This window comes from Candida parapsilosis, contig 005807 (assembly GCF_000182765.1).
Source record: "Candida parapsilosis strain CDC317 annotated contig 005807".
NCBI lineage: Eukaryota > Fungi > Ascomycota > Pichiomycetes > Serinales > Debaryomycetaceae > Lodderomyces > Lodderomyces parapsilosis.
In genome coordinates this window covers 110,876-138,624 of record NW_023503280.1, presented here as the reverse complement: position 1 = coordinate 138,624, position 27,749 = coordinate 110,876, and the positions used below count along the sequence as shown (strand labels likewise).

Sequence of the window (27,749 nt, the reverse complement as noted above, 5' to 3'; positions counted from 1 at the left end):
GGGCTTGAGAACTGGATAACAGCACTGGCAACGACGAGACACCCAGCAAATCTATAGGCAATATAATGTTACATTTTGACAAACAAACGATATATGGTACAAAATTGAAAAATTTTCTTTGGTTTTTTAAATAATTGAAGAAGTGGGTTAATGGAAGTAATTTCCTGAAAAATCTTTCAAAAGTTATAAACCAAAAAGAGTATAAATACACCTATGATTTCCCTCTCCAATTCTTTTCAATTTCTTCTTTCTTATTTTCCCATTGACTTTAACTAAATAACTACAATCGTATATTTATTCAATAATCATGTCACCACCACCACCAGCTGCCGTTGAATCTACTATCAACTTCGAAGGACACCCTTCAATCAAAAGCACACAAGACCCATTGGTGAAAAAATTGAACTTGACGACTGACACCATCGTCAGACACAATGCCGCACCACCAACTTTGTACGAAGATGGTTTGTTGGAAAAAGGAACTACCATTTCCTCCACTGGTGCTCTTATGGCTTACTCCGGTAAAAAAACTGGTAGATCTCCAAGCGATAAAAGAATTGTTGATGAAGAAACCTCATCAAACCACATTTGGTGGGGTCCTGTCAACAAACAAGTTGACGAATTGACTTGGAAAATTTCCAGATCAAGAGCTTTGGATTATTTGAGAACCAGAGAAAAGTTGTTTGTTGTTGACGCTTACGCCGGTTGGGATCCAAGATACAGAATCAAGGTTAGAATCATCTGTGCTAGAGCTTACCATGCTTTGTTTATGACCAATATGTTGATTAGACCAACTGAAGAAGAGTTGAAAAACTTTGGCGAGCCAGATTTCACCATTTACAATGCCGGTCAATTCCCTGCTAATGTTCACACCAAAGGTATGACTTCATCTACCTCAGTTGAAATCAATTTCAAAGATATGGAAATGGTTATCTTGGGTACTGAGTATGCTGGTGAAATGAAGAAAGGTATTTTCACTGTCATGTTTTATTTGATGCCAATTAAACACAAGGTTTTGACTTTGCACTCTTCATGTAACCAAGGTGTTGACAAGGGTGATGTCACTTTGTTCTTTGGTTTATCCGGTACTGGTAAAACCACTTTATCCGCTGATCCAAACAGAAAATTAATTGGTGATGATGAACATTGTTGGTCAGACAATGGTGTTTTCAACATTGAAGGTGGTTGTTATGCCAAGTGTTTGGACTTGTCTCAAGAAAAGGAACCAGAAATTTTCAACTCCATTAAATTCGGTGCTATTTTGGAAAACGTTGTTTACGATCCAGTCACCAAAGTTGTTGACTATTCAGATTCATCGATTACTGAAAACACCAGATGTGCATACCCAATTGACTTTATCCCATCAGCTAAGATTCCATGTTTGGCTGACACTCACCCATCAAACATTATCTTGTTGACATGTGATGCTTCCGGTGTATTGCCACCAGTATCCAAATTGACCAATGCTCAAGTTATGTATCACTTTATTTCAGGTTACACTTCCAAGATGGCTGGTACTGAGGAAGGTGTTACTGAACCACAAGCTACATTCTCTGCATGTTTCGGTCAACCATTCTTGGTCTTGCACCCAATGAAGTACGCTCAACAATTGTCTGATAAGATTTCTGAACACAAGGCTAACGCTTGGTTATTGAACACTGGTTGGGTTGGTGCTTCAGTTGCTCAAGGTGGTAAGAGATGTTCATTGAAATACACCAGAGCTATCTTGGATGCTATCCACTCTGGTGAATTATCAAAGGTTGAATACGAAAAATTCCCAGTCTTTAACTTGAATGTTCCAAAGAGCTGTCCAGGTGTACCAAGCGAAATCTTGAACCCAACCAAAGCTTGGACTGGTGGTCAAGAATCATTCCAAAAGGAAATTGAATCTCTTGGTAAGAAGTTCAATGACAATTTCGTTAAATATAGTGATCAAGCTACTGCTGAGGTTCAAGAAGCTGGTCCTACTGTATAATAGTGGTTTTATTCCTTTATAGTCATTTTTTCTATAATATCATTTATTGGTTTCTTCTGTTTGGTTAAAAGCATTAAAACTACGATATACTCTAGGAATGGCGATGTTGAGACGATAATATTGTCCAGTGTCGTAATTTAAGTTGTGTCGCAATTTTTTACGACACACAACATTCCACCATAAACTAAACCCACCATTTAATACAATAGTCAGATTTTTCCATGGAAAACCAAACACTAGAAAGAGTTTATTTGATTAAGTATTTGGTAAAATCTTCACTTACATAGCTGTGCCAATTTTTTCTTTTTACGATTGTAACTGATTGAGTCAAATTTTGTAACAATTTCCATGCATTTTTCGAATGCATCACTGTGTTCAAGTCATTTATACAAGCCATATGGGGCGAAAGAGAAGGTCATGCAATTAAGTATCTACTGGTTTAAGCATGTGGGACAGACTTAGCTACGTCCAATAATTGCGATACTCCCACATTCAAATCTGCCCTTCGTCACTTCATCTCAATTCTACGATGAACCCAATACTTTTGCCCTTCTTTGTTAACAGGCACGGCTTATGCAAGCTTATCAAAATGGGAAGAGAAGTGGAACTTGCTATGCATAATCTACAAAGGTTCCCAAGCGGGTAGTTGCAGCAAAATCTTTTCGAAATCGACTGTAGTGATAAATAAATGCTATTGTTTCTTGCTGCGGAAGGATTGTATCGGTAAGCCTATTCACAATGAACTCAATATTTCCCAAAGGAAGCTCCCACATATACAATCGCAAACCATGGTGGTTTGTTCTGTCAGTGTTCATTGAATTGAGACAGTTCTTGGTAGAGAAACGCAAGCTAATGCTTACATAAGCGCTTGAAAATTATATCCGCTTTTATAACCGTTCCGCTCATTACACGAACATTACACAATTAAATGTACAGTGGGTAAAATCAACCCCTTTTCTGAGTAAACTCCGACCCTTCCATAATATGTCAGGCTCCCTTAATGCGGGGACAATGCGGACTTCCATTTTTTTTTAGAAAAAACACATGCAATCTGACGATCACCCTCGAGCTGTGTAATGGTTATTTAACTCGGGCAACGTTAGCTACCGATATAAAGAGATGGGCAATTCTCTTTTCATGCCTGACATCGATACAAACATGCCTCTTCTTCAACTACTACAACGAGGTCAGCATGTTAGATTTTAACATCATGGGTTATACCATCAGTTTGTTTGTTCTAGCACCAGCGTTGATCGTGCTTTATGTTGTGTACAAGATAATCACGGAGGTATATTTAATGAAGAAGTTGGGAGCATCCAGAGAAACAAATGTTGTAAGTGACGGAGCTTTTAGTCTCAAGCTTGCATTCACGTTGATTGCAAGTAAAAACAATGGAACCCTCATTGACTATGTTGCCGAAATGTATCGCGGTGCCCCACATCCTGAAGTTCCTACATTTTCCCTGAGAATTTTTACGGTGAAGTTTTATTTGACTAAAGATCCCGAGAATATCAAAGCACTTTTAGCTACTCAGTTCAACGACTTCTGCTTGGGTACGAGGCACGCTCAGTTTCAAGCGTTGTTGGGTGATGGAATATTCACTTTGGATGGCAAAGGATGGAAAGACTCGAGACAGATGTTGCGTCCACAGTTTGCCAGAGAACAAATCTCACATGTCAAGATGTTGGAGCCACACATTCAAGTTCTTTTCAAGCATGTGCGCAAGAACAAAGGACAAGTATTTGATTTGCAAGAACTATTTTTTAGATTCACCGTTGATTCAGCCACTGAGTTTTTATTTGGGGAATCAGTTGATTCGTTGAAGGATGCCAGTGTTGGAATGCAGGCTGATTCGAACGAATTCGACGGAAAGGAACAATTTCCACAATCATTCAATTTTTCCCAAAGCTACTTAGCGTCGAGAGTGGTTATACTGTTTATGTATTGGGTCTTAAACTCCAAACAGTTTAGAGATAGCAACGCAGTTGTTCACAGATTCGCGCAACATTATGTTAAAAGAGCCTTGTCATTATCACCAGAGGAGTTAGAGAAACAGAATGGATATGTGTTCCTTTACGAGTTGGCTAAACATACAAGAGATCCAAAGGTTTTACAAGATCAATTGTTGAACATTTTGGTTGCAGGCAGAGATACAACAGCTGGATTGTTGTCATTTGTGTTTTTTGAATTAGCCAGGAATCCTGCAGTATTGGCCAAGTTGAGAGAAGAAATTGGCACCAAGTTTGGATTGGGCAAGGAAGCTAGAATCGAAGAGATCACTTTCGAGTCATTGAAGAACTGCGAGTATTTGAAAGCAGTTCTTAACGAATGTTTGCGTTTGTATCCATCAGTTCCACAAAACTTCCGTGTTGCTACAAGAAACACAACTTTACCTCGTGGTGGAGGACCCGACGGAATGTCCCCTATCTTGGTTACTAAAAACCAAGAGGTTCATTACAGCGTTTACTCAACGCACAGAATGGAAGAATACTACGGTAAGGATGCTAATGAGTTTAGACCCGAGAGATGGTTTGAGCCACAGACAAGGAAATTGGGTTGGGCATTTGTTCCATTCAATGGTGGTCCAAGGATTTGTCTTGGTCAGCAGTTCGCTCTAACTGAAGCTAGTTACGTTACAACCAGATTGGTGCAAGAGTTTAGTTCCTTATGGATGGATCCAAATACTCAATACCCACCACACAAGATGTCACATTTGACAATGTCCTTGTATGATGGATGCAATGTCAAGATGGAGTAAGGTGATACTTTTAGGAAGTAATGTTATCGTTTTTTCAGCTTAGATTTGAATTTTGAGTATTTACTATGTGAACATACAGACGCGATGGAAGGATAATCTAATGTAACGCATCCTAAAGTGCTTGAAATGAATAAAGCAGTGGCTAAGTAGCCGATATCTCTCTTCTAGCCTTTATGTTCATCATATTCTGCCTTCAGCTCAGCTTTCAAGCTAGTTACGAACTGGCTAGCTCATGTTAACTCAGAACCCTTGCACATGATTATTCTACTTTGCAAAGGTTTACTCTAAGAACGAAGCAATTTCACCCCTTAATTAAAAAGGAGTGCTTTTTCATCTTGAAAACTATTGATGCGGACGCGGACTTTAAGAACCACTAAGCAATGTGTGACCTCAACATCAAACGTTTGACGACAAAGAGGGGGAAATTGTATGCTTCTATTACAAGTGCTGGCAGTCACAATGTCCTCTGACTACAAGAACGCGAATATACTCTAAGTCCAATGCGGAAAGCTTTCGTATGACACGTGACATTATTTGTTGGAATTGGGGATGTAGCCTAGATTGAAGCGTCTATTTATGGCAGTTAGTACGTAAAACATTGGCCACCTGAAACATGAACAAATCTTTGGCTTTGTGCTCTTACGGAGTTAAAATATTATAACCGGAATTAATGCAGGAGCATCTAAAAAATGAGTTTTGTGACGTATTTGATGTGGGGAGGAATTACCAACAATTAATAATAAATACATTCGGAGTTTGGGTTGAAAAATTTTGTGGTTTTGTTTTCTGGGAAGAAACGATACTGCGGAGGTCATGGACAAAGCAGGCCCTTACTTTGTGACGATTACCCATGTGATAGAAAGTTACATGTCTAAAACTTCGTTGCAGATGATGGCATTCTCAGTGTTTCTGGAAACTTTATCTATGAAATCTCAAGAGTACCAAATTTTTGCCTAAAAATCGCCTACATCAAACCTCAAACTTTGGTGTCAATTAATGTACATAGGTCGTTAAATCATCTGCACAATCGATATTTGCTAAGGTACACCTCAGAAAAGAAGAAGAGCATGGTTAGAATTACCGCCAAAACGGTATTCTGCACATTAACTCCGCAGTGGTTCTCCTTTTATTTGTATTCCCCCTTATCTTTATTTCTGAGGGTGAGAACAAAGTTCAGCATGTGAAGAGCAATTGTCACGATTGTTACTGGGACCCTCATTTGTTATTTCACAAGTCTGGTGTTGTAATGTTGTCTTGAATAACGTAAAGCGGATTTAAAAGATAATTGCGGATAAAAACCAACGATATTACAATAACCTATTGTGTTTGCATATATGTAGGATAGTCATATTCTTTTGTTACACAAATGGCATGTGAAAAAAGTATTTCCTAATTAGGGGCAAACCAAAAAATGTTTGATATATAAGGAATCCAAAATCACCACAAATGATAGTTGTTCTGCATTTATTATTAAATTCATTACCAAAGATCAGTAAAATTCCAACAATTATCAAACAAACATGTCAGATTTTGATATTATGGAATACTCCACGAAGTGGTACATCATAGCACCAGCATTGATCGTCTTTTATGTTGTGTACAAGAAAATTAATGAAGCATACTTGATGAAGAAGTTGGGAGCGGTTAGGGAAACAAACCCCGAAGGCGATGGCTACTTGGGATTCAAACTTCCATTCTGGTTAATCGAAAGGAAAAAGAACGGAACTCTTGTTGACTTTTCTGAGCAAAGATTCCATGAAATTTCACACCCAGAAGTTCCTACACTTTCAATGAGAATTTTCACAGTAAAGCTTTGGGCGACTAAAGATCCCGAGAATATCAAAGCACTTTTAGCTACTCAGTTCAATGATTTCTCCCTAGGTACAAGACATCCACAGTTCAAACCTTTGTTGGGTGATGGAATATTCACTTTAGATAACCAAGGATGGAAAGACTCGAGACAGATGTTGCGTCCACAGTTTGCCAGAGAACAAATCTCACATGTCAAGATGTTGGAGCCACACATTCAAGTTCTTTTCAAGCATGTGCGCAAGAACAAAGGACAAGTATTTGATTTGCAAGAACTATTTTTTAGATTCACCGTTGATTCAGCCACTGAGTTTTTATTTGGGGAATCAGTTGATTCGTTGAAGGATGCCAGTGTTGGAATGCAGGCTGATTCGAACGAAATTGACGGTAAGGAACAATTTGCCGAGTCTTTCAACTTTTCTCAAAACTATTTGGCCTCGAGGGCAGTTATGCAAGGATTATATTGGCTATTGAACTCCAAGAAGTTTAGAGATAGCAACGCAGTTGTTCACAGATTCGCGCAACATTATGTTAAAAGAGCCTTGTCATTATCACCAGAGGAGTTAGAGAAACAGAATGGATATGTGTTCCTTTACGAGTTGGCTAAACATACAAGAGATCCAAAGGTTTTACAAGATCAATTGTTGAACATTTTGGTTGCAGGCAGAGATACAACAGCTGGATTGTTGTCATTTGTGTTTTTTGAATTAGCCAGGAATCCTGCAGTATTGGCCAAGTTGAGAGAAGAAATTGGCACCAAGTTTGGATTGGGCAAGGAAGCTAGAATCGAAGAGATCACTTTCGAGTCATTGAAGAACTGCGAGTATTTGAAAGCAGTTCTTAACGAATGTTTGCGTTTGTATCCATCAGTTCCACAAAACTTCCGTGTTGCTACAAGAAACACAACTTTACCTCGTGGTGGAGGACCCGACGGAATGTCCCCTATCTTGATCACCAAGGGACAAACTGTGAATTATTCCGTATATGCAACCCACAGACTGGAAGAATACTACGGTAAGGATGCTAATGAGTTTAGACCCGAGAGATGGTTTGAGCCACAGACAAGGAAATTGGGTTGGGCATTTGTTCCATTCAATGGTGGTCCAAGGATTTGTCTTGGTCAGCAGTTCGCTCTAACTGAAGCTAGTTACGTTACAACCAGATTGGTGCAAGAGTTTAGTTCCTTATGGATGGATCCAAATACTCAATACCCACCACACAAGATGTCACATTTGACAATGTCCTTGTATGATGGATGCAATGTCAAGATGGAGTAAGGTGACAGTTTCTGTTTTCGAAAACTTGTATAATATGGGCTCATTAATATATTTATCACGATAACTAAACCATGTAAATGTTTGAAGTATTCTTACGGATTGTAAAATAAATGCTATCCATAAGATTCGTTTATTCACCTTTCGACGTAGTTGATCATCGTGTAGTTGTGGTGCTTGAGAAATGCTACTTTGTCGATTAAGTTCTGATTCTTTTCTCAAATCATTAATTTCACCTTTCAAATCTCCATTTTCATTATTGAGTACGGAGTCGTGCTCCTTTGCTTCACTCAATCCGTTCACTTCCTCATAGTATTAGTCAGTGTCACTTGCTGCTGAATCGTCATCGGACTCCTCCTCCTCCGGTGCATTTATCGGTACCTCCTTGAGGGTATATTTGCGATAAGCATCGTCATAAAGCTGATCTTGTTTGCCACTTCTTTTTGCCCTCACAATAGCATTCCGAGGATTTTCGAGAAATAAACCTGCAATTTTCGAAGACCTGAGGATAATATCATCATTCATCACCATTCTCTTGCATGCTTGAATGCCTGTACAAAAGTGAAATATACATTGACGTTGCAACTTAAGATCATATTAATGATATCCACTACTTCATCGAAAGCTAATCCAAGCTGACCAGCGAGTCCAACTCTTATAGGCAGGTAGACGTAAAGCATTTCTTGAGGCACAAAGACGGAATAGACTTTGTTGATGAGACACATTTTTTGAACTCGTATGTCATCCAACATTCAGGTACACCATGTATTAGCAAGCGCCACTATTGTTCGTCTTCAGGAACAGACTGAGGTAAAAGTTTTCCATGAGCCAATGAGAGGTACCGAAAGTACCAGCTCGTTTGTAAGGGGTAGAAGCAAATGGTCAGCGTGACGGAAGTTTGACCACGTCTTTATTCGGAAGTGTGCGAGAAGTTATAAAAGGAGATAGAAATCGACCTCTACCGCTAATGCGCCCAAATGTGGGAATGATTCTCCTCTCATGCAATGCATCCAATTTGGCTGTCCCTGTTGACAAAATTTTGTGAGATTCTCCTTTCATATCCAAAATTGTTTCGCCAAAGTTCCAACAATTTTCGGGCGGAATTCCATAAGTTCTGATAATATTTTACAACTCTTTGAAATGCTCTAGAGTAACACATTCGAAGCATGGATAAGGGGTAGTTATTGATGAGCTGGGGATAACATAAATTTCTTTCTGACGTCTCATGAATTGTTTGATCCCAGTTTTTGGGCAACACTCGACTTCTCTAGTCACCCCTGGCCAAATTTGTAAACTGTTTCTCATCTCATGGGTTACCTTTTTTGTACATTTCAGTTATTGACTTATGCAAGTATTCTTCGTCTTCTATGTCTAACTTTCCGGTCTTTAACTTTACACTCGCGTTTCTTTCTTGAGTCTTCCTTTTTTCTTCAACATTTTCGAGGTAAAGGTCAAAGAAAGATACAAGCCCCTTAAAGGTAATCTGGTTGCAAGACTTTTCACTTCAAGTGCAAGTTCTATATGAGCCGATGTAGTTGAGTCAAATATTTGTCAGAGGTGTTATCTACCAAAATCTCAAGATCCTTAGTTTACACTTTTGCAACATTTCCTCAACTCGATCTACTACGTAGTGGTAGCGGTTGCCACACGAAAAAGAAAAAAAAAAAAACGAATAAAATCAAGTTTGCACCAACTAGAAGCCCCATCAAAGCTAGCAACTTCTTAATCAAAGTCGGAATACAATGTCCTATCAATGGTCATCAGACCTGTTTGCCGAAATTTACAATGCCATCAAGTTTGAGGCAGACGTTGATGTATCGGCCATCGATTTATCAAGTATATCACATGATCTTGCACAAGTTTTAAAGACTCCATCACCACTGACTGAATCTCGAAATAAGTTAAAATCCCCACTTAAGTTTAGTAATGGCGATGTGGTCCGATTGAACGAGGAGTTTGTTGAATTAAGTGTCTTGCTAGCCACAGAGCTTGATTTGGATGAAATGTGTACTGCTGAATTGTTATATTTCAGCGAGGATGTCAGTTATAAAAAGGGGACATCATTGCTTGATAGTGCTAAATTATCATACTTTGGTCGTGGTGAATACATTTTGAATATTTTGATCTACCTTATAGGAAACAAGATATTGCCCTTGAACGCAAGTGACGTCTTTAAAAATACGTTAGAGAGCTTTCAAAAAGTTTATAAACTAATTGATATTGTGAATGACATGATTGACAAACAAAAGGTGACGGGGGACTTGCTGAGTTTAGTGTTTATCAATGGGATCAATTTCGCAAGGTCTCAGTTGTTTAAATTTCACGAACTTTTGGGCACTTTATTGTTCACAATGAGTGAATCTTATTTTGAGGATATCGGAACTGTTGACAATTACGAAAAGGTTATAAAAATTATCAAGCTATTGCAAAATGATGACGTATTTATCTTTCATTTCCTTCCGTTCGTTTTAAATTTTCAAGCTAAAGCCAGGGAGAGTGCAGGATTGATTGATCAGTTGTACACTTTTATTACAAAATCAATTCTGGTGGGGGAAAAGGAAGATATGTTTGACTTATCGCAATCTCAACTTCATGGATTTGAGATTGTAACGGGGCTCATTTTCTTGACAGAGTTTATTCCATGGTGTAAACAGCATGATATCGAGAAGTACGACTTTCAGAAAAATATTGTCGTTTACATGGAACAATTAATCTCAGTCGGAGTAATGGAACTATTATTGAGCTATTGTGCGGAAACTGGTACACCAGAAACAAGGCGTGTTTTCGAATTATCAGATACATATGACTTTAGATCATTACTACAAAGAACTGTTCCACCGTTTGTGCCAAAAAAATTTGAGTATTCAGGCTCTGCAGAGCTCTTACATTTGGCCAAACAAAGACCCGACTTTGTGAATGTGGTCAAGTTGGTTGATGTGTCATATTTGAAATTGAATCCAGAACTCAATGATTCTTTGGTATCTCCATTATTGCAGCATTTTTTTGGAACTTTTGTTGCAGATGCCGCATTGATTTTGACATCTTTACGAGATAGCGAAGAAGATTTTGCTTTGTCCTTTTTGGATAGAAATGAAGACATTAGCGATGAGGAGAGCGAAAACGAAGAGCGTTCGAAAACGGAAAAACCACGTTTGCTGGAATTCGATGAAATTGCCCAACGTGCTGATTTGGAGAGATTTTATTTGGCTTTTGCGTACAATTGCAATAACAGACCCGATTTGTGCTCGGCTTTTTGGGCCGACGAAACCAACTCTAATGAAGTATTTGGATTTTTGTCATGGGGTTTGAACAATAATACATCACCTTTGATTGCTGCTAGCTTTAGTGTTCTTTTGGCAGCATTAGCTTCTGGTGGATCCAATATTGCAAGCAAGATATGGGATATCTTGATCAACAACAATAATCACGCGAAAAAGAATGATTATTCAAGAATTTCTATTGAATCTATCGTTGACTCATTGAATTACTACATTGAATCGCTAAACACTAACTTCGAACAAGACTTAAATGACCAATTGAACATATATCATAAGCGTCATGAGCTTGTTTTCTCAAATAAAAGTATGGGAAATGTCAAAGACACTGGAGAAAACAAGATTGTTATCGAGCTTGCCGAGGACTCTATTGTCTCAATATCTGGATTTGTGAGGTTGATTTCATCAATCATGATAAATCTATCAGGCTCCGAGCGTGCAAATCAAATCAAAAATGTAGCATTCAATCGCTTCATGCCAATCATCAAGGGATTCTTGAAATTTGACAATTTGATCAATGGTGGGAAAGTTTTGCAAATTGATGTTAACGCGCATAATTCCACGATGAATCCAAATTATATAAATTTACCCGATATCCACGTTAGTGACGACTCAAGAATTGTGTTGTTAAATTTGACTTTCCAATTACTTGGTAATCTTGCTGAACAGAATCTGGATTCATTCATCAGATATGAGTCCTGGCGAATGTTGGATCGTTGGATGTACCATGGCTTACATTTAGCTCAAACCCAGCTGAATGATTTATTTAGCAAACAAACGGAAAGAAATAAATACTCAAGGAAAAGATCGATTGGAACGATCGAAGTGTATTCCAATAACTTGACCCATTATAGTCAAGTACTCAACTTCGCAGACCTTGTCAAGAAATTGTTGCAACCATTGAGTTTGGAGGATACTCAGAAGTATACTTTGGCTTATCCATGTGATCTAGGTTATGGGTACAGACCAAATAACAAAATTGGAGTATGGCCGTACATTGAATTCCTTTTGGTGAATGTGTTGGGACAGTCACATAGTTTGACAAACGAGCAGTACAGAGACTCTTTGCAAATGTTATTGCTTCAGTTGTGCATCGAGTCCTTGCATGAAGTGGAATGGAAATTCTTGAGTGAGTCCGCATTGAACATTATCAGAGATTTTAAATCATTTGAGTCTATATTTGACTCATTGATTCCAGGATTGCCGATAAATTATGAATTATTTGTTAAGTTGCATCACTCACTAGCAGTGTTTACATGTTTTCTTGACAGTAATGCCTACACTGCACTATTCAAGATCATCGACCATGGGGTGGAATCAGTTAACGCTTCGGCCGAAATCGCAACCTTGGTCGGCCAAGCATTGAATGTGTTTGATTCTTTGTTGGGTATGCAGCAGAACTTTCGTGAGTATTTGTTACCTGTTTTGATACGCAAAAACATACTGCAACAGCCAGTGCATAGAAATTCAATTATGAGTATCCACACATCTATGACTAAGAGTTTGAATCAACCGACTTCCGTCTTTGATAACATATACCACTCCAAAATTCTTGGATTGTCAAGTGTGAAAACTTTTTATGACGTGTTTTTATTCCATTTGTCATCCGTTGCTCACATTGCGCTATTTGTTAATTGTGACAATTCAATTTCTAGTGACGCATTAAAGATATTGAGCAAATTGGGGAAAGAAGATCATTTTAAAAGTAGCAAGTCGGAAGCTGACCCTTTGTTGAGTAACGATCGCTTACTTACCACGTTTTTGAACATTGATGAATCAGAAAAGATCAAGTTTGCCTTTATTGATAAATTTGAAGAGATCGAGGATACGTTGAAGATCAAATTTGAAATTTTGGATTTACTTGCTAGCATGCTTGATCCCGCAAAGAAGACACTCAACATGGCGCATTTCTTGTTGGGATTCAACATCAAAGCAAACAATTTGAGCTTGAACGATTCACAACACACGACTTTACTAGACATTCTTTTGAGCACATTGAAAGACAGCGTCAATTTGATATCAGAGTTGGATTTTGGCAATGGGAACCGTCATGTAATTGATGTCGGTCCAGCAAAGTTGTCATCATTGATATTAGAGATTTTGATCAAGCTTTGTTCAAATCCGGCATCTTCACAAATTAGCATGAGTAAAGTGCGTGATCAAAATTTAGTAGAGATGTTGATTACTTTCCAGCCAAAGTTGGATTTGATGACCAGCTGGTGTGGACACGAGTTTGATGGAGATCTTGATGTTAATGTTGAAAATTACTTCATTAGCTCTTTGCCAAGCATAAACGCATTCACAGCTTTTATCACACAACGAGAATTGGCATTGAACTTGTTGTCATTGGAGTTTTTCAACACTCAGTCAACAACTCAGAAAAAGTACTATGCCGAGCTTTTGATTTTCAAGAACCAGTCTCCCAATAGGACATCAAGAATCGTTGATTTTCTTGATATCTTAAATTTTAACTTCAAGAACTTTGAAGTTGAAAAATATGACTACTTGAATCGGTCATTTGATGTTGAAACGATATTGAAGCAAGTACAGGGTCCAAATTATACTTTGAATTACACCATTTTGGAAAAAATTTATAAAATTTTATGTCAAAGCTCAAACATGGTGACACCCGAATCGAAGCAGCAGTATAGTGAAGAGGTAATGGCTGAGGGAAACAAAATGCAGGAGTTTGTCACGAAGTATCTTGTGATGAATAATTCACGTGATGTTCAATTGAAATGTCTAACGTCGTGGTGCCAGTTGATGTTGGTGTTGCAAGATGAGATAAACTCGGGTGATTTTATCATTGATGTTTTTAATGCCATTTTGCCGAAAGTTTCAATCTTTATTGAGTCAGACACGGTATTTTCAGAAGAGTTGGTGTCACTTTGTGGGTCGCTATTCAATACTTTCGTGAGCAAGTTTGCCAAGTTTAATGACGACAAGCAAGCAAAATTGGTCGTAGAGCAACTAATGCCATTGTTCCAAACATGTATTTCCGGAGTGATCAATTCTCATGCTACGCCCAGTATGCGATCAGAATTTTACTCAATATTGAACAAGTTTATTCTGAAAATTTTTCAAAATAGGTTTTTATCGACAAAGGTTATGGAATTGGTAAGATCCGTACACAAAAAGCTTTTGCCTATCATAACCAATGACGCATTGTATTCTGAAGGGCTTTCACGTATTAATTCGATCTTTTTGATCGAGTCGCTTTTGAAATTGGAGAGTGCGAGCCTGAGTCAAGAGCAATTCATTTTCTCCCACGTCCTCAAGCAAAGCTTTTTGTCGCAAGTTATTCGTGCATTAAGACGAACAGACCAGGTGATTAGGTTGTCCACGTCACCGACTTCCGAATTGACGTTTAACGAACTTTTTGTTGAACTTACCGCGTTTAAGGCGAACGTATACTTACTCATCAAAATAGCTCAATCACAAAAGGGAGCTTTACAATTAGTGCAAAATGAGCTTTTTGCTACTTTGAAAAGCATGGATCTACTACAAATTGATCCCGACTTGGGCTTAACATTGCATGCGCATGAAGTTCAGGATTTTAAGAATATTAGTATAAAGGTGCTTTTGGATACACCTTTGTCGTTGTCAGACTTGGTCAATCCAGATTCCAAATATGAAGACACGATCTCTTTGAATGAGTTGGTGGTTCCAATATTTGAGTTAGTTACAACGGTGCTACTTTCTATGGGTCCGACTTACAAGCCTGGAGTTGTGCAAACAAAAGAGTTTATGAAGAAAGTTGACGAATTGGTTATGGGAGTTTTGAAAAGAGACTACTTGTTGGAAACTGGACAAGTCAGTAAAGCTCTTTCTGACAAGGAAGGTGATGAAATATTATTGTTGCAAAAATTGGTGCGATTATTTACCATTATAGATTCAGTAGTTGGAGCTTAGATTTAGACATTACACGACTTCTTTTTTTTCTAAGAGCACAGAAACTCGCATCACTTTTGTTCAAACTTAATTCTACACTTGCAACTGTTTTGACCAAACTCAACCATCAATGTCAGAATCCGATTTTGATAGGACAGACCCTTCAAAGTTTTTAGGTGACCTAATAGGCTCCCCGGTGAAAGTCAAGTTGTACAGTGGTGTCGAATATCGCGGCGATTTACAAACTATTGATGGATACATGAATGTTGTACTAGAAAATGGCAAAGAGTTCATCAAGGATACGATGACTAGAGACTATGGTGACTTGTTTCTTAGAGGCAACACAGGTATGTAATTGCGGGTTTTGATGATCAAGTTGTTCAACTTTTTGGTACTAACAAATTCCACCTAGTTTTGTACATCACTGAAAATTGAGTAGGAGATGGTTATTTTGAAGGAGTAGGGTGAAACGCAGAGTTGAGTAAGAGGGTTCCAATTGAGAATTGAGATGGATGTTGTTGTTACACGTTCGCTAGTGAGAAAAATTGGTTGTATTCCACACACACTCATCCGTTGTCTTCACTTTATTACAAAAATATAGATTCTTGTGTAATTTCAATCAACGATATGTGAATGATAAAAGGTCAAGTGGACCGAGTCAAATTGATATAGCCTATCTTTGGTGTGGTAGAGTTCACTTCCTCAAGGTCGTGTATATATTCCCAACTATCTCTGCAATGAAAACTTCTGGCAAATAGAATTAACGCATGAGACCAGCGAGAGTGAAGAAAACAGAAAAAAAAATCGGTTTTCAATCTGGACAAACGAGGTTTTCTTACCAACAACAACAACGATCAACTATGTCATTTGTGATTAAAAGGCAATTGTCGTCATTGATTCCACCAAAGATTGCTTCGGCTAAGGTATGTGATATTGCACTTGTGGGTATTGTTATAGAGATGGGCATTTGACATGTGGTACGCAGAGGGTTGCTTCGTGGCCGTCTTGAGGATTGGGGTAGTACACAATCAAGGAGGCCGTGACCTTCTAAGTTAGTAGAGTATTTATTGGAATTGTTTGACTTCAAACGGTAAAGATATTCCATTTTACCGTCACATGTGAGCACCAGCTAAAAGCGTTTTCAACAAAGCCACAATCCGGTTTCAAATCGTACACCACCACTAATGAAACAATTCAAGTACTAACGCATCTTTTTAGAACCTTGGTTCAGCTCCAAATGCTAAAAGAATGCAAGAAGTCGTTTCTTTTTACAAGAAATTGCCTCAAGGTCCAGCACAAGCTGCCAAGAAACCAACAAACCCATTAGCCAGATATAGAGCTGCTTATTTTGATGGTGACAATGCTTCAGGAAAACCATTGCTTCATTTAGCAATCGTTGTGCTCATTTTTGGATACTCCTTGGAATACCAACACTTGAAAGCCCACCATTAAAGTGTGAGAATATAGATTTTAAAAGAGATCTTTACTGAAATCAACAGTATACAGAGCAATGTATAAAATATTCCTTAAATGTTAGGCTCTTCTATGTAGCTTACTTCGATTGCATTCTTGTGATTCCTGTTGGACGAATTGTAAAATCTCGCACGACCTTATTTAGGGTCCCGTACTTCTGCGATTTGTAGATATCTCTGTAGACGTAGCCCAATTAGAACCTACAAAAAGAGGATATCTGACTCCACACAGCCACTTGTTACCGATTGATTCCGTTTGGTTTTTGCTTTCATAAGTGACCCACTTTTTAAGCCATTTTCGTTGTCCAACATATCTTTAGCAAAAAAAGGGTTGGAAAAGGTCCTTTTTTTTTTCTATTCCTAACTAAATTTTTTAAACAGCCAAGATTTGGATAATCAATAATCTCAATTGTCTTCTTTGTCGAGAAAGCAAACGACTAGTGGTTGCGTCTAGTCAAAGATTTATATCAAAGAAAGCATCCTTGTTGGTATCTTTTGTATACTACATTTTTTTCACGGAGTATCCTCCACATTAAAACCCAAGAAAAAGGAGGCAAAGTCACAACAATAATCGCATCGACCGAAGGTTGCGTAATCCATATTGAATTTAATTTATCTACAACCAATTGCGTTTGAATCAATACAACATAGTATTTCTATATCATGGATGCCGATAAACCATTTGTTCAAAGGGATATAAGCAAGAGTCAGTTGGCCGATGGCAACCAGTCCAATACTCCCTTTGTTTCACACCCAGCAACCCCTCGTATGTTGAGAAGTACTAGTGGGAATTTGAAGACAAAATCAGAAGTGGATACATCTGGCCTGAATGAAAAGAACCTGGATGCGCAATTGTTACCACCGCTTTCGATTCCATCACCTGCTCCAACCCCGGTCGGAGTCTTGAATGTACAAGGACAAAAGGCGAGTACCAAACCACTCCCTAAACCGAGGGATGTGGTATCACCTACACTGAGTAAGGGGTCGCAAGGGCAGAACCCACTGCAGCAAATGAATCGCAGTCCGATGACTCCGAGCCAGTATTCTAATCATCCGTCTCAGCAACGCCATCAGACACCTCAGCTGCAAAGGCAACAACCATCGTATCAATATGATCCTAACCAGCAAACACAAACAAATCATGTACCCCATCCATCAAGTCAACTTCAACCATCACCATCGCAAACGCCGCAGCAACAACAATACCGTCTGCAGCAACCACTGCAGCAACCACTGCATCGTCTGCAGCAACCACAGCAACCACAACCCCAACCCCAACAGCAACCACAGCAACAACAACAATCTCACCAACCCCAACAGCAGCAGCAACAGCAGCAATTTCATAGAAAATCTATCGGCGATTGGAACTTTGTAAAGACCATTGGGGCTGGATCCATGGGAAAGGTGAAGTTGGCTCAGCACAACACAACTCACGAGATTTGCGCAGTCAAGATTATACCACGAGCCGCAAAGCTTTATCAAAGAGCTCATGCGCATGATCCACCACCACAGACGTCTCAAGAAGCTGCTCAGAGACACAAGGAATTCGAAAAGGAGTTGGCAAGGGACAAGCGAACCATTCGTGAGGGTGCGCTTGGTAGATTGCTATTTCATCCGTTCATTTGTAGGTTGTATGAAATGGTTCCCATGACCAACCACTACTACATGTTGTTTGAATATATTGAAGGTGGACAAATGTTAGATTACATTGTTGCTCACGGCTCTTTGAAAGAAAAGCATGCAAGGAAATTTGCACGGGGAATAGCTTCAGCATTGGATTACTGTCATCGAAATAATGTGGTGCATCGAGATCTTAAGATTGAAAACATTATGATAAATGAGAAGGGGGATGTAAAGATTATTGATTTCGGTTTGTCCAACTTGTATTCTCCAAAGAATTTATTAAAAACATATTGTGGGTCGCTTTATTTTGCTGCACCTGAGTTGCTTAGTGCTAAACCTTACATCGGGCCAGAAGTTGATATTTGGTCGTTTGGTGTGGTGCTATATGTGTTGGTTTGTGGGAAAGTGCCTTTTGATGACCAATCAGTGTCTGTACTTCACGAAAAGATCAAAAAGGGTAATGTAGAGTATCCGAATTTTCTTTCAAAAGAGTGCATCAATTTGCTATCGAGAATGTTGGTGGTGGATCCTAATAGAAGAGCTTCTCTTTATGAGATTTGCTCGCATCCTTGGATGAACAAAGGCTATGATCATAAAGTGTCAAATTACCTTCCACGAAGAGAACCCTTGCGTTTACCATTAGACCCCGAAGTTATCAAACAGATTGCTGCATTTGATTTGGGCTCGGCACAAACCGTGAGTGATGAATTAACAACCTTGCTCACCAGTGTTGAGTACCAAATGAGCACCGAAAACTGGTACAACATAACAAGACAAGGCAAGGAGTATGCATCTGCACCAAACTCCAATATTCTTCCTGATCCCACTGGTGGGTTTCATCCATTGATCTCGATCTACTATTTGGTGGTTGAAATGAGAAAGAGAAAAAAGGCAAAAGAGGAAGCTATCAAGGCTCAGCTTGCGCAACAAGAGCAACAAAAACAACAGCAGTTGCAACAACAATATCAACAACAAATGCAACAGCAAAAGCTCCTACAACAACAGCAACAGCAACAACAACAGCAACAACAGCAACAACAACAGCAACAACAACAACAACAGCAACAACCGGTTTACACATCCACGCCAATTCCTGTGGAGGATTATGCACCCCAACCAATCAAGGGTGTAGACACAACACCTCGATCTAGAACACAACAACAATCGCATGAGACTGCTACTCAAGTCCCTATAGTGGGGCAATACAATCCATCTAGAGAAACCCCAAACACGCCGCAACCTAGAATTGTTGAAACATTTGCTGGCACCTCGTCGTCGAAAACTTTGGACCCAAGGTACGAGCACTCGTCAGGTGTTACATCACCAGCTGCTCAAACCCCAGTTATTTCAATTCCTGAGCAAGCCCATACATCCAATACTCCCTCCACGTTTGACAATCCACCCATCGCATCGAACAAGCCCGATCAACTTGAAATTCCTTCCCAGCAACCAAGAAGTCCTCGAAGCACTACTCCGATTGATACATTGGATCCCACAAGAGGTGGCGGCGGAGCTTCAGGTGGTGGTGCCGGCTTCAACAACTTGTTTAGGAAACTTTCAAGTAAGAAATCTAAAGGCTCCGGATCTCCAAAGGTTGTCTCCCCCCCTAGCCATGACTATGATTCTGCAAGAGGTCTGCCTCATTCTTCTCAAAGCACCCTTGATCCGTTGATGCGTCGTGGTGTAAGTATGAAGGTGACAGCAAAGGAAAAAGAAACCGGTGCTAGGTTATCACCTACGAAACCGGAAAGAAAAGACAGGAAGCGAGACGCAGCAGTGCATGCCCACTCTGCATCTACATCTACACCTAATCGTCCTCACGGGTTCATACCTGTTGAATATTTGCCACCACTACCAAATTACGATCCAAGTACTAATACAGTGACTCAAAACACATCTACAAAACAGCAAACTTTAGCAGTTCCATCATCACGTAAATTGCACCCTACAGCAAGAGCCAAGTCAGTTGGTGGTCAAATTAGGAAAGATGCGTATGGTCGTGGCAGAAGTAATACAGCTAGTCAAAACAATGCCAATATAGATCTTGCTCATTCAACTAGTCCCCACAATACAGAGTTGTCATTTGATGAGAGTGCCACAGGAGCATTATTTGATGATGTTAAATTGGATGATATGGAAGTTCAAGAAGTACCGCAACTTACCGAGGACGAGATTATCAAACAGTATAATGAAGCTAAACCCGGCTCAATGCCATCTATTGAGCATTGTAAGACTCTATTCTTGAAAGGGTTTTTTAGTGTTCAGACAACCTCAACCAAACCATTACCAGTGATTAGATACAATATCATCAATGTTTTGAGTCGGTTAGGAGTCAGATTCCAAGAAGTTAAAGGAGGTTTCATTTGTGTTCACACGCCATCAGTACAACAACAAGAACAACATCCCTTGCCACCTCCACCATCACATGAGGATGATGCAGAGGATCAAATTTTGGATGCGTATGCCAGCAATGATGATGGAAATGACGAAGAAAATAAATTGTATGGTGATGCATTCAAACTGAAATCATCAACTTTAAGGTCTTCATCATTTGATGAACCAAAAGTGGAAAACAGATCTGAAGGTGCTCGAACTCCAAGTCGTCAAACATCGATGAATATGCAATCATCAGGACTATTATCACCATCAAGTACCCACAACAAGCCACAAAGATCATTAACTATTGGTGGGGGTGGTGTAAGTGGATCCTCTGGGCATAGGAGAAAAGTTTCTATCGGTAATACGTTCCTCAATACTTATCGTAAGAAGAATAATTCACAAGTGCAAATGCCACCAAATACCCCAGCTACTGCACGTACAATTAGAGGAATGTATGGTGATCACGACAACGGCGAAGATGATGATAATGATGATGATGGTGACGGTAATTTCCACAATGGAAGTATATCCAACCGTACAGGAATTGATTATGCCAATGATACTCTTGAACTTGACAACTCAGCCGATTCATTGAGCGGATACGCGGGGGGAAGTGATATGTTGATCTCGTCCAAGATTGAACATCGTGCTAATCATCAACGCACAACCAGTGCCGCTAGCGCAGCTAGTGCTGCAAGCAACTCTAGTCAACAATACCAACAATACCAACAACAACAACAACAGCAACGTCGCAGTGGTGGTGGAGGTGCAGGAACAAGTGGCTCTTCCAAATCCCCATTGAAGTTTGAAATCCATATTGTTAAGGTGCCCCTTGTAGGATTATACGGTGTCCAATTTAAAAAGTTGTTGGGTAATACATGGAACTATAAAACTTTAGCTGGTCAAATTTTGAATGAGATGAATTTGTAACGAGTGGGGGAGGCGAAGCATGGGTGTGTGAGTGAGTGCGTGTTTATAGGTTGTGTGAGTTTTATTCGTTTTTTGAATTCTTAGTGAGTTAGATGTAGAGTTAAAAGAGGTGAAGACGGATCACTCTATTTTTTTTAGAGAAAAGGATAGCAATTGCACTATTCAAAAATGGTTCTCTTTATAAATGCAACCTACTAGTCACCCAAATTACCAACCTCGCATATGTCTTTGTTGTCTTCTTTCAAATCGTCTTTGACTATCCAATTTTGGATCATCAGAAGTTGGGATGCCACCACCACTTACATCACGAAGACGACGGCCACCAACAGTACGTGACTGATTACCCAGGTGCAGTTGTTGTTGTTGTTGCTGTTGCAGTTGTCGTTGTAGTTGTTGCAATCTCTCTCTTTGTTGTCTAGCTTCCAACCGAGACGATTTTTTCCTAACTGCCAATAACCCTGCCAATTGAACCTCCTTTTTCTTATTTGCGATAAATTTCCGTTTCTTAACCTCATTAGTGAAAACAGCATCAATAAATTTCGATCTTGACAATTTATTAATCAAGTGACGTGGTGATGTTGAAAATTTATCACGCTTCAACTTGATCAAGTAATCATTGAGCTCAAATACATTCTTGGCAATCAATTCCAAATGAATATTGGACTTGTCGACATCAAATTGTGGTTGTGAAAAATGTTCATTGGGGAATTCAGGCGAGAGTTTACGCTTTTTGGGGATTTCCAATGCTGGATAGTGGATGGTTCTTTTGTATAATCGGTTATTGTCAAATAACAGGAGCCATTGGGATTGGAAATCAGGGTCAATGGATTTGTTTGTCCCGGTGTTGGTGTCGGTGTTATCAGTGGTGAAAATGGGGTCAATACGGGTGTATTCTGGTTGATTGGGGAAATGTCGATCAAGCCAATCCTTGAATTTATAAGTGGTGGAAATGTACGATATGATAATGTACAACACCTCGATCTTGTCTTCAATTAGTAAATAATCAAATTGAGGCAAGTCTTGTTCACTTTTAGCTGCTGGGCCATCATCATCAGCCTCGACCACGGCATCAGCCTCGACCACGGCATCAGCCTCCACTATTTCTTCAGCATCCTGTTGTTTCTCTTCTTCTCCACTTTGCTCAATATCATCACCATCTTCTTTGATTTCAATAACATCAGTAGGCACAGCAATACCACCCAAAGGTGTACTAATACCAAAATATTGTCTCACAACTTGCTCAAATTTAAGCTCATTGGATTCTTTACTGCCCATCAAAGAATGAATCAAACTCAGCTTCAATTTATCAATAAACAACACTGAGTATGTATTAGGAATAGCCAAGCCATACTCATCATTGTCGTACGTCGATGGTTTGGGGAAGTAATTCAACAATTCTAATTCGAAAATATCGACATCGAAATATTCCAGTTGCAATTTTAGAAATCCGCGGAAATTATACAACCAATTAATGACGTAGGTGTAGTTGTACGTATTACGTAAATTTTGTAACGTTTCTGCATACGGCTGGTCGGGTGACTGGTTGGGGAGGATTAAAGGTGCGTGTTTGGATAACGATGTGATTTGATCTTGAGTGCCAATGATTAACGAGTCGAGTGATGGTGGGGGATGACTCTGTTGTGGTGGTGTGGGTTTTGGTTCGGGTGAAGGTTCTGCACTCGATGAGTCGATTATGACCCTGCTGGATGGCATTGTTGTTGACAACAGGAAGAGTTTTGTTAAAGTTTGTGGATTGCGTCGCGTTCGAATGAAAAATTCCCTTCACTTGCGAGAAAGTATGAAATTTTACTCAATGTCGCATGATTGGCATTTCGTGACATTCACTTCAACTCGAAATTGATTTTGCAATCCTACAAAGCTTCTACAAAGCTTCTACAACGCTTCAAACATAACACAATCATGAAGTAAAAACAACACACTCTGTATTTCCCAAAAAACTAATAGTAACATAAATATATATACATATACACAATCAAGAATCAAAAATGAAAAAAAAAAAAAATATTCTATCAATTCAATGGAACTGAAACTTTCATAACAAAAACCACATAGCTTTAGCTCCTCCCTACTCCAACAACTTCTTCAATTCATCATTCAACAGCTTAATCAAAATCATCTCATTACTAATCCTCATCAAAGCACCATGTTTCGATAAATTCGGCAACCCTTCTTTGTTAACTCTAGCTCTCTTCGTCTTGCGTTCAGCTTCATCCAATTCTGGCAACTTGGCAAATGCTTCCAAGTCAATAATTTGTTCAAGACAGCGTTGGTATGCTTGTTTGCACAATTGACGACGTTTTTGTTCAGAGTTGGAGTGGTTAAGGCGCTTTTGTTCGAGTGAAAGAAGGGGTTTGTTGTTTGAGCGTCTGCGTTTCTTAAGGTGTGGTTTTGATGATGGCGTGGTAGAAGGGGTGGACGTGGACTCTGAGTCGTACTCCTCTTCTTCTTCATCATCATCATCATCGTCTTCTGCTTCTTGCGTGCCTCGTCTCTTTCTACTTTCATCGCCTGATGTAGGTGGTGTAATCAATTGAGAATTTGTTGATGATGAAGAAGAAGAAGACATGCTTTGTTGTTTTGAATCTGTCTTGACATCCTTTAATTGTTTTGATGGTTTTGTTGGTTTTAAAGGACTCTTTTTCAATAGTGATGCTTTAGATCCACCTTGTTTTGCTTCTTCAACTTGTTTTTCAATTGGTGGTGATGAAAATGGTGATTTCGCAGGCACTGAAAATGCTTCAGCCAATTCATTTTTGAGGGCAACGTGGTCTTGCAATTGCTGCTGTTCTTGTTGCTGGTGTTGTGGATACTGTTGTGGCTGTGGTTGAAATTGTGCTTGCATTACATTTGAATGAGTTGTAATTGTTGGGTTGGAGGTAAGTGGTGATAATGAAGATTGGAAACTGGAATCTGTTGGATAAAAAGGTTGCGGTTGATGCAATTGAGGTGTTTGGTAGGTTTTTTGTGGATGTTGGCGTGGCTGTGACTGTGGCTGTAGCGGCAATTGTGATTGTGGTTGTGGTTGCGGTTGTTTATTGTGTTGATTATGCTTGGGTATACTCATTGTACGCATTTCGAAATTGAAATCAAACCCAAACTCGTTACTATTATTATTATTATTATTATTGTTATTATTATTGTTGGTGGTGGTGGTATTCTTTGGTGATCGACTATTGTGATAAAATTGTAAAGGATCAGCAGTTGCTTGTGGGTTTGCTAAACTATCCAAAAACCGTTCCAATGCATTTGATTCAGTGTTTGTGAAAAAATGATCAAAATCGTCATTTCCTTCCTCTTGGGTTTGTTGTGTTAGCTGCGTAGGTTGTAGTTGTTCCTGTTGAGTAGGTTGTTGTTGTTGCTGCTGAAGGTATTGATGCCCTCCATTTATTATTTGTTGTCTGGAATCAGCAAACTCATCCTGGGGTAACTCAGAAGATATGCTTGAGTAATGTTGTTGTTGTTGATGCAGTAGGTTTTGCTGTTGTTGAAGTTGCTGAGGTTGATGAGGTGGAGGAGTGGGTAAATTGGTAGTATACTGTGAATTCAACATTTGTACTTTATTCAACTCTTCAAATGATCCAATGGCCGATTTTTGTTGCAAAGTATTGTACATTGAATAAGCTTGTTCAAAATCCATGTCAGTTGAGAATATGTCCAAAAAGTTATCAAACCCACTAGTGGAATTGGTGTTTGTTGGTTGATCTGGATCTAGTTGTGTAGATGTCATCATCATTGTCAGTGGTGAATTATTATTCATAATATTAGCTAGAAGAAGCTTGTTCTTTTGTTAATAATGCGTGGGTACGTGTCTGATGTGGGCTATCTAGCTGGCTTTGGTGGTATTAAAGCGATTGTAGAACTGAATTGTGTGTATATATATTTGATGAGTAGCGTGCACCGCCTGTGTGTGTGTGTGTGTGTGTGTGTGTGCGTGTGTGTAGTATATATGATGATGATTAAGTAATGCTATACTATTCTGTAATGTTTTGCTTGTGAAATTTTACAACACACAAATACTTTAGCAAAGAACAAACTTGAAAAAAAAAAATTGAAATTGTATGCACTCAATTTAGTGTAATTCTAGGTTACCTTTTTGTCTAAGTAACTGGTGTCTGATGAAACCTTTGGTAGTAACTGATGGTAGTAATTTGGTATATAAGACTGATAATAGTAGTATAAATTTGTAGATATTGGTGATGAAGATTAAATGGTATATTATTTTGTATATATATAGATATATATATATATATGTACTTGTAGTATGCTTAACAGTTTGTTATAGTAAGTATGGGGGGTGGGGGGATGGATATTACCAAATATTACTATTATTCAATTGTAGCTTATATACAGGTTAACTCCGTTGTATACATAATAATATTACATCACTGATTGTTATATATGCACTTTGTGTAACAATGGTTCTACTGTTATAAAGTAGTGTACAAGACAATTTAACGGAGTATGCTACCGAATTCAATTTAATTTTTTCTTGTTGTTAGACGAAGTACTTTACTCTTTTTTTTTTTTAGTTAATATGTTTCTGCTATAATTTTTTAAGTTGCCTTGCATTAAATCCTATAACATCACTACTTGCCCCCCTCCTCCTCTCTCTTTTCTTATTGTCTTATTGTTAAGAATGAGATAACCCACGGAGTTTTATCTATATGTATATATTCAAAGTATTTATTTTGCGGAGAACAACACACAAACATGTTGTGTGATTCAAAGACACGGTGTAACAGGAATGGAAAGGAGGGGGTCATGGGTTATGGGTCTTGAATCTCATAACCATTCCTTCCAATCATTTCCTTTTCTTTTTTACTCTACGACTGTACTTTTCAATTCTATTCGCCCTCTGTAGTAGGAACAGCTAATGGCTGTTTAATTTAGTATGCAAGTGAGCAGAAAGTAAATATCATTTTAAATGAGGACAGGGTGTTCCTACACAAACAGCATAAACAAAGAGTAATCAAGTAAAAAAGTATAACTTTACACAGCCCAACAAAGTGAAACTGTTTACAATGTTTTGATTGATAACGATTGGGAAACACCACAAATATCAACAAACAACAACAACAACAACAACAACAGCAACAGCAACAGCAACAGCAACAGCGAATCAACTGACACACATTCTCTTCTTGTTTGTGTTTTTCTGAATTTCATCCTTTTTGTGCATACATTGCTTTTGCAAGAATCGAGAGTCATTGGGGTTTACTCTATGCAAAGATTGATCTCGTGCATCTTAAAAACGATGATGCACCCATACTTGGCTTTGAATATGTCTACAATACGCTACTTTTTTCAAGCTCCCAGCATGGTAACGAAGGTTTAAGATTTCATTACCGTTGACAAAATGCCTCTACTAAAGGGTCTAAGTTGTTCTAGAACTTTATTTTCTTACTGTACACGGTAATCCAATCATTGCCTTTTGGATTTGGTGTTAACGTCACCAAATGATTTATTATTCTAAAATAATAACACTACTTCCTTGATCCCAACAGTGACTACTGTTACATCCATATTCCTCCATCCTCCTCTTCCACTAAAACCTTTTCCAATTCCAAATTTTTGTCAGTTTTCGCTAATAACATTTTATCGAATCTTAACTTCTTTCTGCCATCTATTTCAAAAGGTTCATAACCATTGCTTGAGAAACAAAAAGTAAAAAAAAAATCTACCACATTAGGAAATAAATTTCACACCAAAAAAAAAAAAAGTTTAAAATCAAACCTTACCCTACAATTGATACCATTCTACGGTTTAAACTTTCATTAAAGCCGTTGTCTCGAAGCAATGCGAATCTCTACATGTGGTGGAAGAGTAAAGTGGGGCAGCAATTCCATCCTCCGCCTTGTTTTACTTAAAGTCCGCTCAACTAGCAAATGACTGACGGATAGCGGGAAGATTTTGAAAATCATCAAATCTCGTGACATATAAAGCATAAGCAACTAATTATAAACCTTACTACTAAATCCAGGGGGGAGGGGCAGGGGATTCGCATATCCATCGTATGACTCATGATACTATTTTTCATTATAGACTGCGATCAACGGCAACGGATTTCTAAAAGAGTATAGACTTGTGTGGGTGCGTGCTTGCTTTTGTTAGTACATTTCTAGTCAAAATCCCTGTAACATCTAAGTTCCTCCATTTTTTATGTTGTTTGATGACGGCTTTTGATCGTCATGTTTAGTCAAAATAAGGATCAACGAAGCTTAACGTGGATGTTTTCAACCAATTGACCGCGGTTACTGACCAGTGTTGCAATCCGTGATAAAATTACAAAACATTGGTGTCTGCTAGTATTCTACCTGTTTCAGGAACAAACGTAAAATCGCA

The 27,749-nt window shown here is 38.8% G+C and overlaps 10 protein-coding genes across 10 annotated transcripts; 7 read left to right on the top strand and 3 right to left on the bottom strand. All coding sequences in view use genetic code 12, as the record gives it.

Annotated features, from left to right (window-relative positions):
- Window positions 1–307: 307 nt before the first annotated feature.
- On the top strand, window positions 308–1,975 carry PCK1 (phosphoenolpyruvate carboxykinase; the record flags this gene model as incomplete). The annotated part of the gene is made up of 1 exon (XM_036807884.1): window positions 308–1,975. The coding sequence occupies one exon, from the start codon at window positions 308–310 to the stop codon at window positions 1,973–1,975; it is 1,668 nt and encodes a 555-aa protein (XP_036664676.1).
- Window positions 1,976–3,167: 1,192 nt separating this feature from the next.
- On the top strand, window positions 3,168–4,733 carry CPAR2_800520 (cytochrome P450; the record flags this gene model as incomplete). Its single annotated transcript, XM_036807883.1, has 1 exon — window positions 3,168–4,733. One exon carries the CDS (start codon window positions 3,168–3,170, stop codon window positions 4,731–4,733), a length of 1,566 nt encoding a protein of 521 aa, XP_036664675.1.
- A 1,520-nt stretch (window positions 4,734–6,253) lies between these two features.
- CPAR2_800510 (cytochrome P450) lies at window positions 6,254–7,819 on the top strand (the record flags this gene model as incomplete). The annotated part of the gene is made up of 1 exon (XM_036807882.1): window positions 6,254–7,819. One exon carries the CDS (start codon window positions 6,254–6,256, stop codon window positions 7,817–7,819), a length of 1,566 nt encoding a protein of 521 aa, XP_036664674.1.
- Window positions 7,820–8,340: 521 nt separating this feature from the next.
- Window positions 8,341–8,568, bottom strand: CPAR2_800500 (uncharacterized protein; the record flags this gene model as incomplete). Its single annotated transcript, XM_036807881.1, has 1 exon — window positions 8,341–8,568. One exon carries the CDS (start codon window positions 8,566–8,568, stop codon window positions 8,341–8,343), a length of 228 nt encoding a protein of 75 aa, XP_036664673.1.
- A 990-nt stretch (window positions 8,569–9,558) lies between these two features.
- Window positions 9,559–15,003, top strand: CPAR2_800490 (uncharacterized protein; the record flags this gene model as incomplete). The annotated part of the gene is made up of 1 exon (XM_036807880.1): window positions 9,559–15,003. One exon carries the CDS (start codon window positions 9,559–9,561, stop codon window positions 15,001–15,003), a length of 5,445 nt encoding a protein of 1,814 aa, XP_036664672.1.
- A 109-nt stretch (window positions 15,004–15,112) lies between these two features.
- Window positions 15,113–15,417, top strand: LSM6 (U4/U6-U5 snRNP complex subunit; the record flags this gene model as incomplete). The annotated part of the gene is made up of 2 exons (XM_036807877.1): window positions 15,113–15,329; window positions 15,395–15,417. 2 exons carry the CDS (start codon window positions 15,113–15,115, stop codon window positions 15,415–15,417), a joined length of 240 nt encoding a protein of 79 aa, XP_036664671.1.
- Window positions 15,418–15,842: 425 nt separating this feature from the next.
- Window positions 15,843–16,434, top strand: ATP17 (F1F0 ATP synthase subunit f; the record flags this gene model as incomplete). The annotated part of the gene is made up of 2 exons (XM_036807876.1): window positions 15,843–15,905; window positions 16,201–16,434. 2 exons carry the CDS (start codon window positions 15,843–15,845, stop codon window positions 16,432–16,434), a joined length of 297 nt encoding a protein of 98 aa, XP_036664670.1.
- A 683-nt stretch (window positions 16,435–17,117) lies between these two features.
- KIN2 (serine/threonine protein kinase) lies at window positions 17,118–21,386 on the top strand (the record flags this gene model as incomplete). Its single annotated transcript, XM_036807875.1, has 1 exon — window positions 17,118–21,386. One exon carries the CDS (start codon window positions 17,118–17,120, stop codon window positions 21,384–21,386), a length of 4,269 nt encoding a protein of 1,422 aa, XP_036664669.1.
- A 207-nt stretch (window positions 21,387–21,593) lies between these two features.
- On the bottom strand, window positions 21,594–23,099 carry CPAR2_800450 (uncharacterized protein; the record flags this gene model as incomplete). Its single annotated transcript, XM_036807874.1, has 1 exon — window positions 21,594–23,099. The coding sequence occupies one exon, from the start codon at window positions 23,097–23,099 to the stop codon at window positions 21,594–21,596; it is 1,506 nt and encodes a 501-aa protein (XP_036664668.1).
- A 373-nt stretch (window positions 23,100–23,472) lies between these two features.
- Window positions 23,473–25,137, bottom strand: INO2 (Ino2p; the record flags this gene model as incomplete). Its single annotated transcript, XM_036807873.1, has 1 exon — window positions 23,473–25,137. The coding sequence occupies one exon, from the start codon at window positions 25,135–25,137 to the stop codon at window positions 23,473–23,475; it is 1,665 nt and encodes a 554-aa protein (XP_036664667.1).
- Window positions 25,138–27,749: the final 2,612 nt, after the last annotated feature.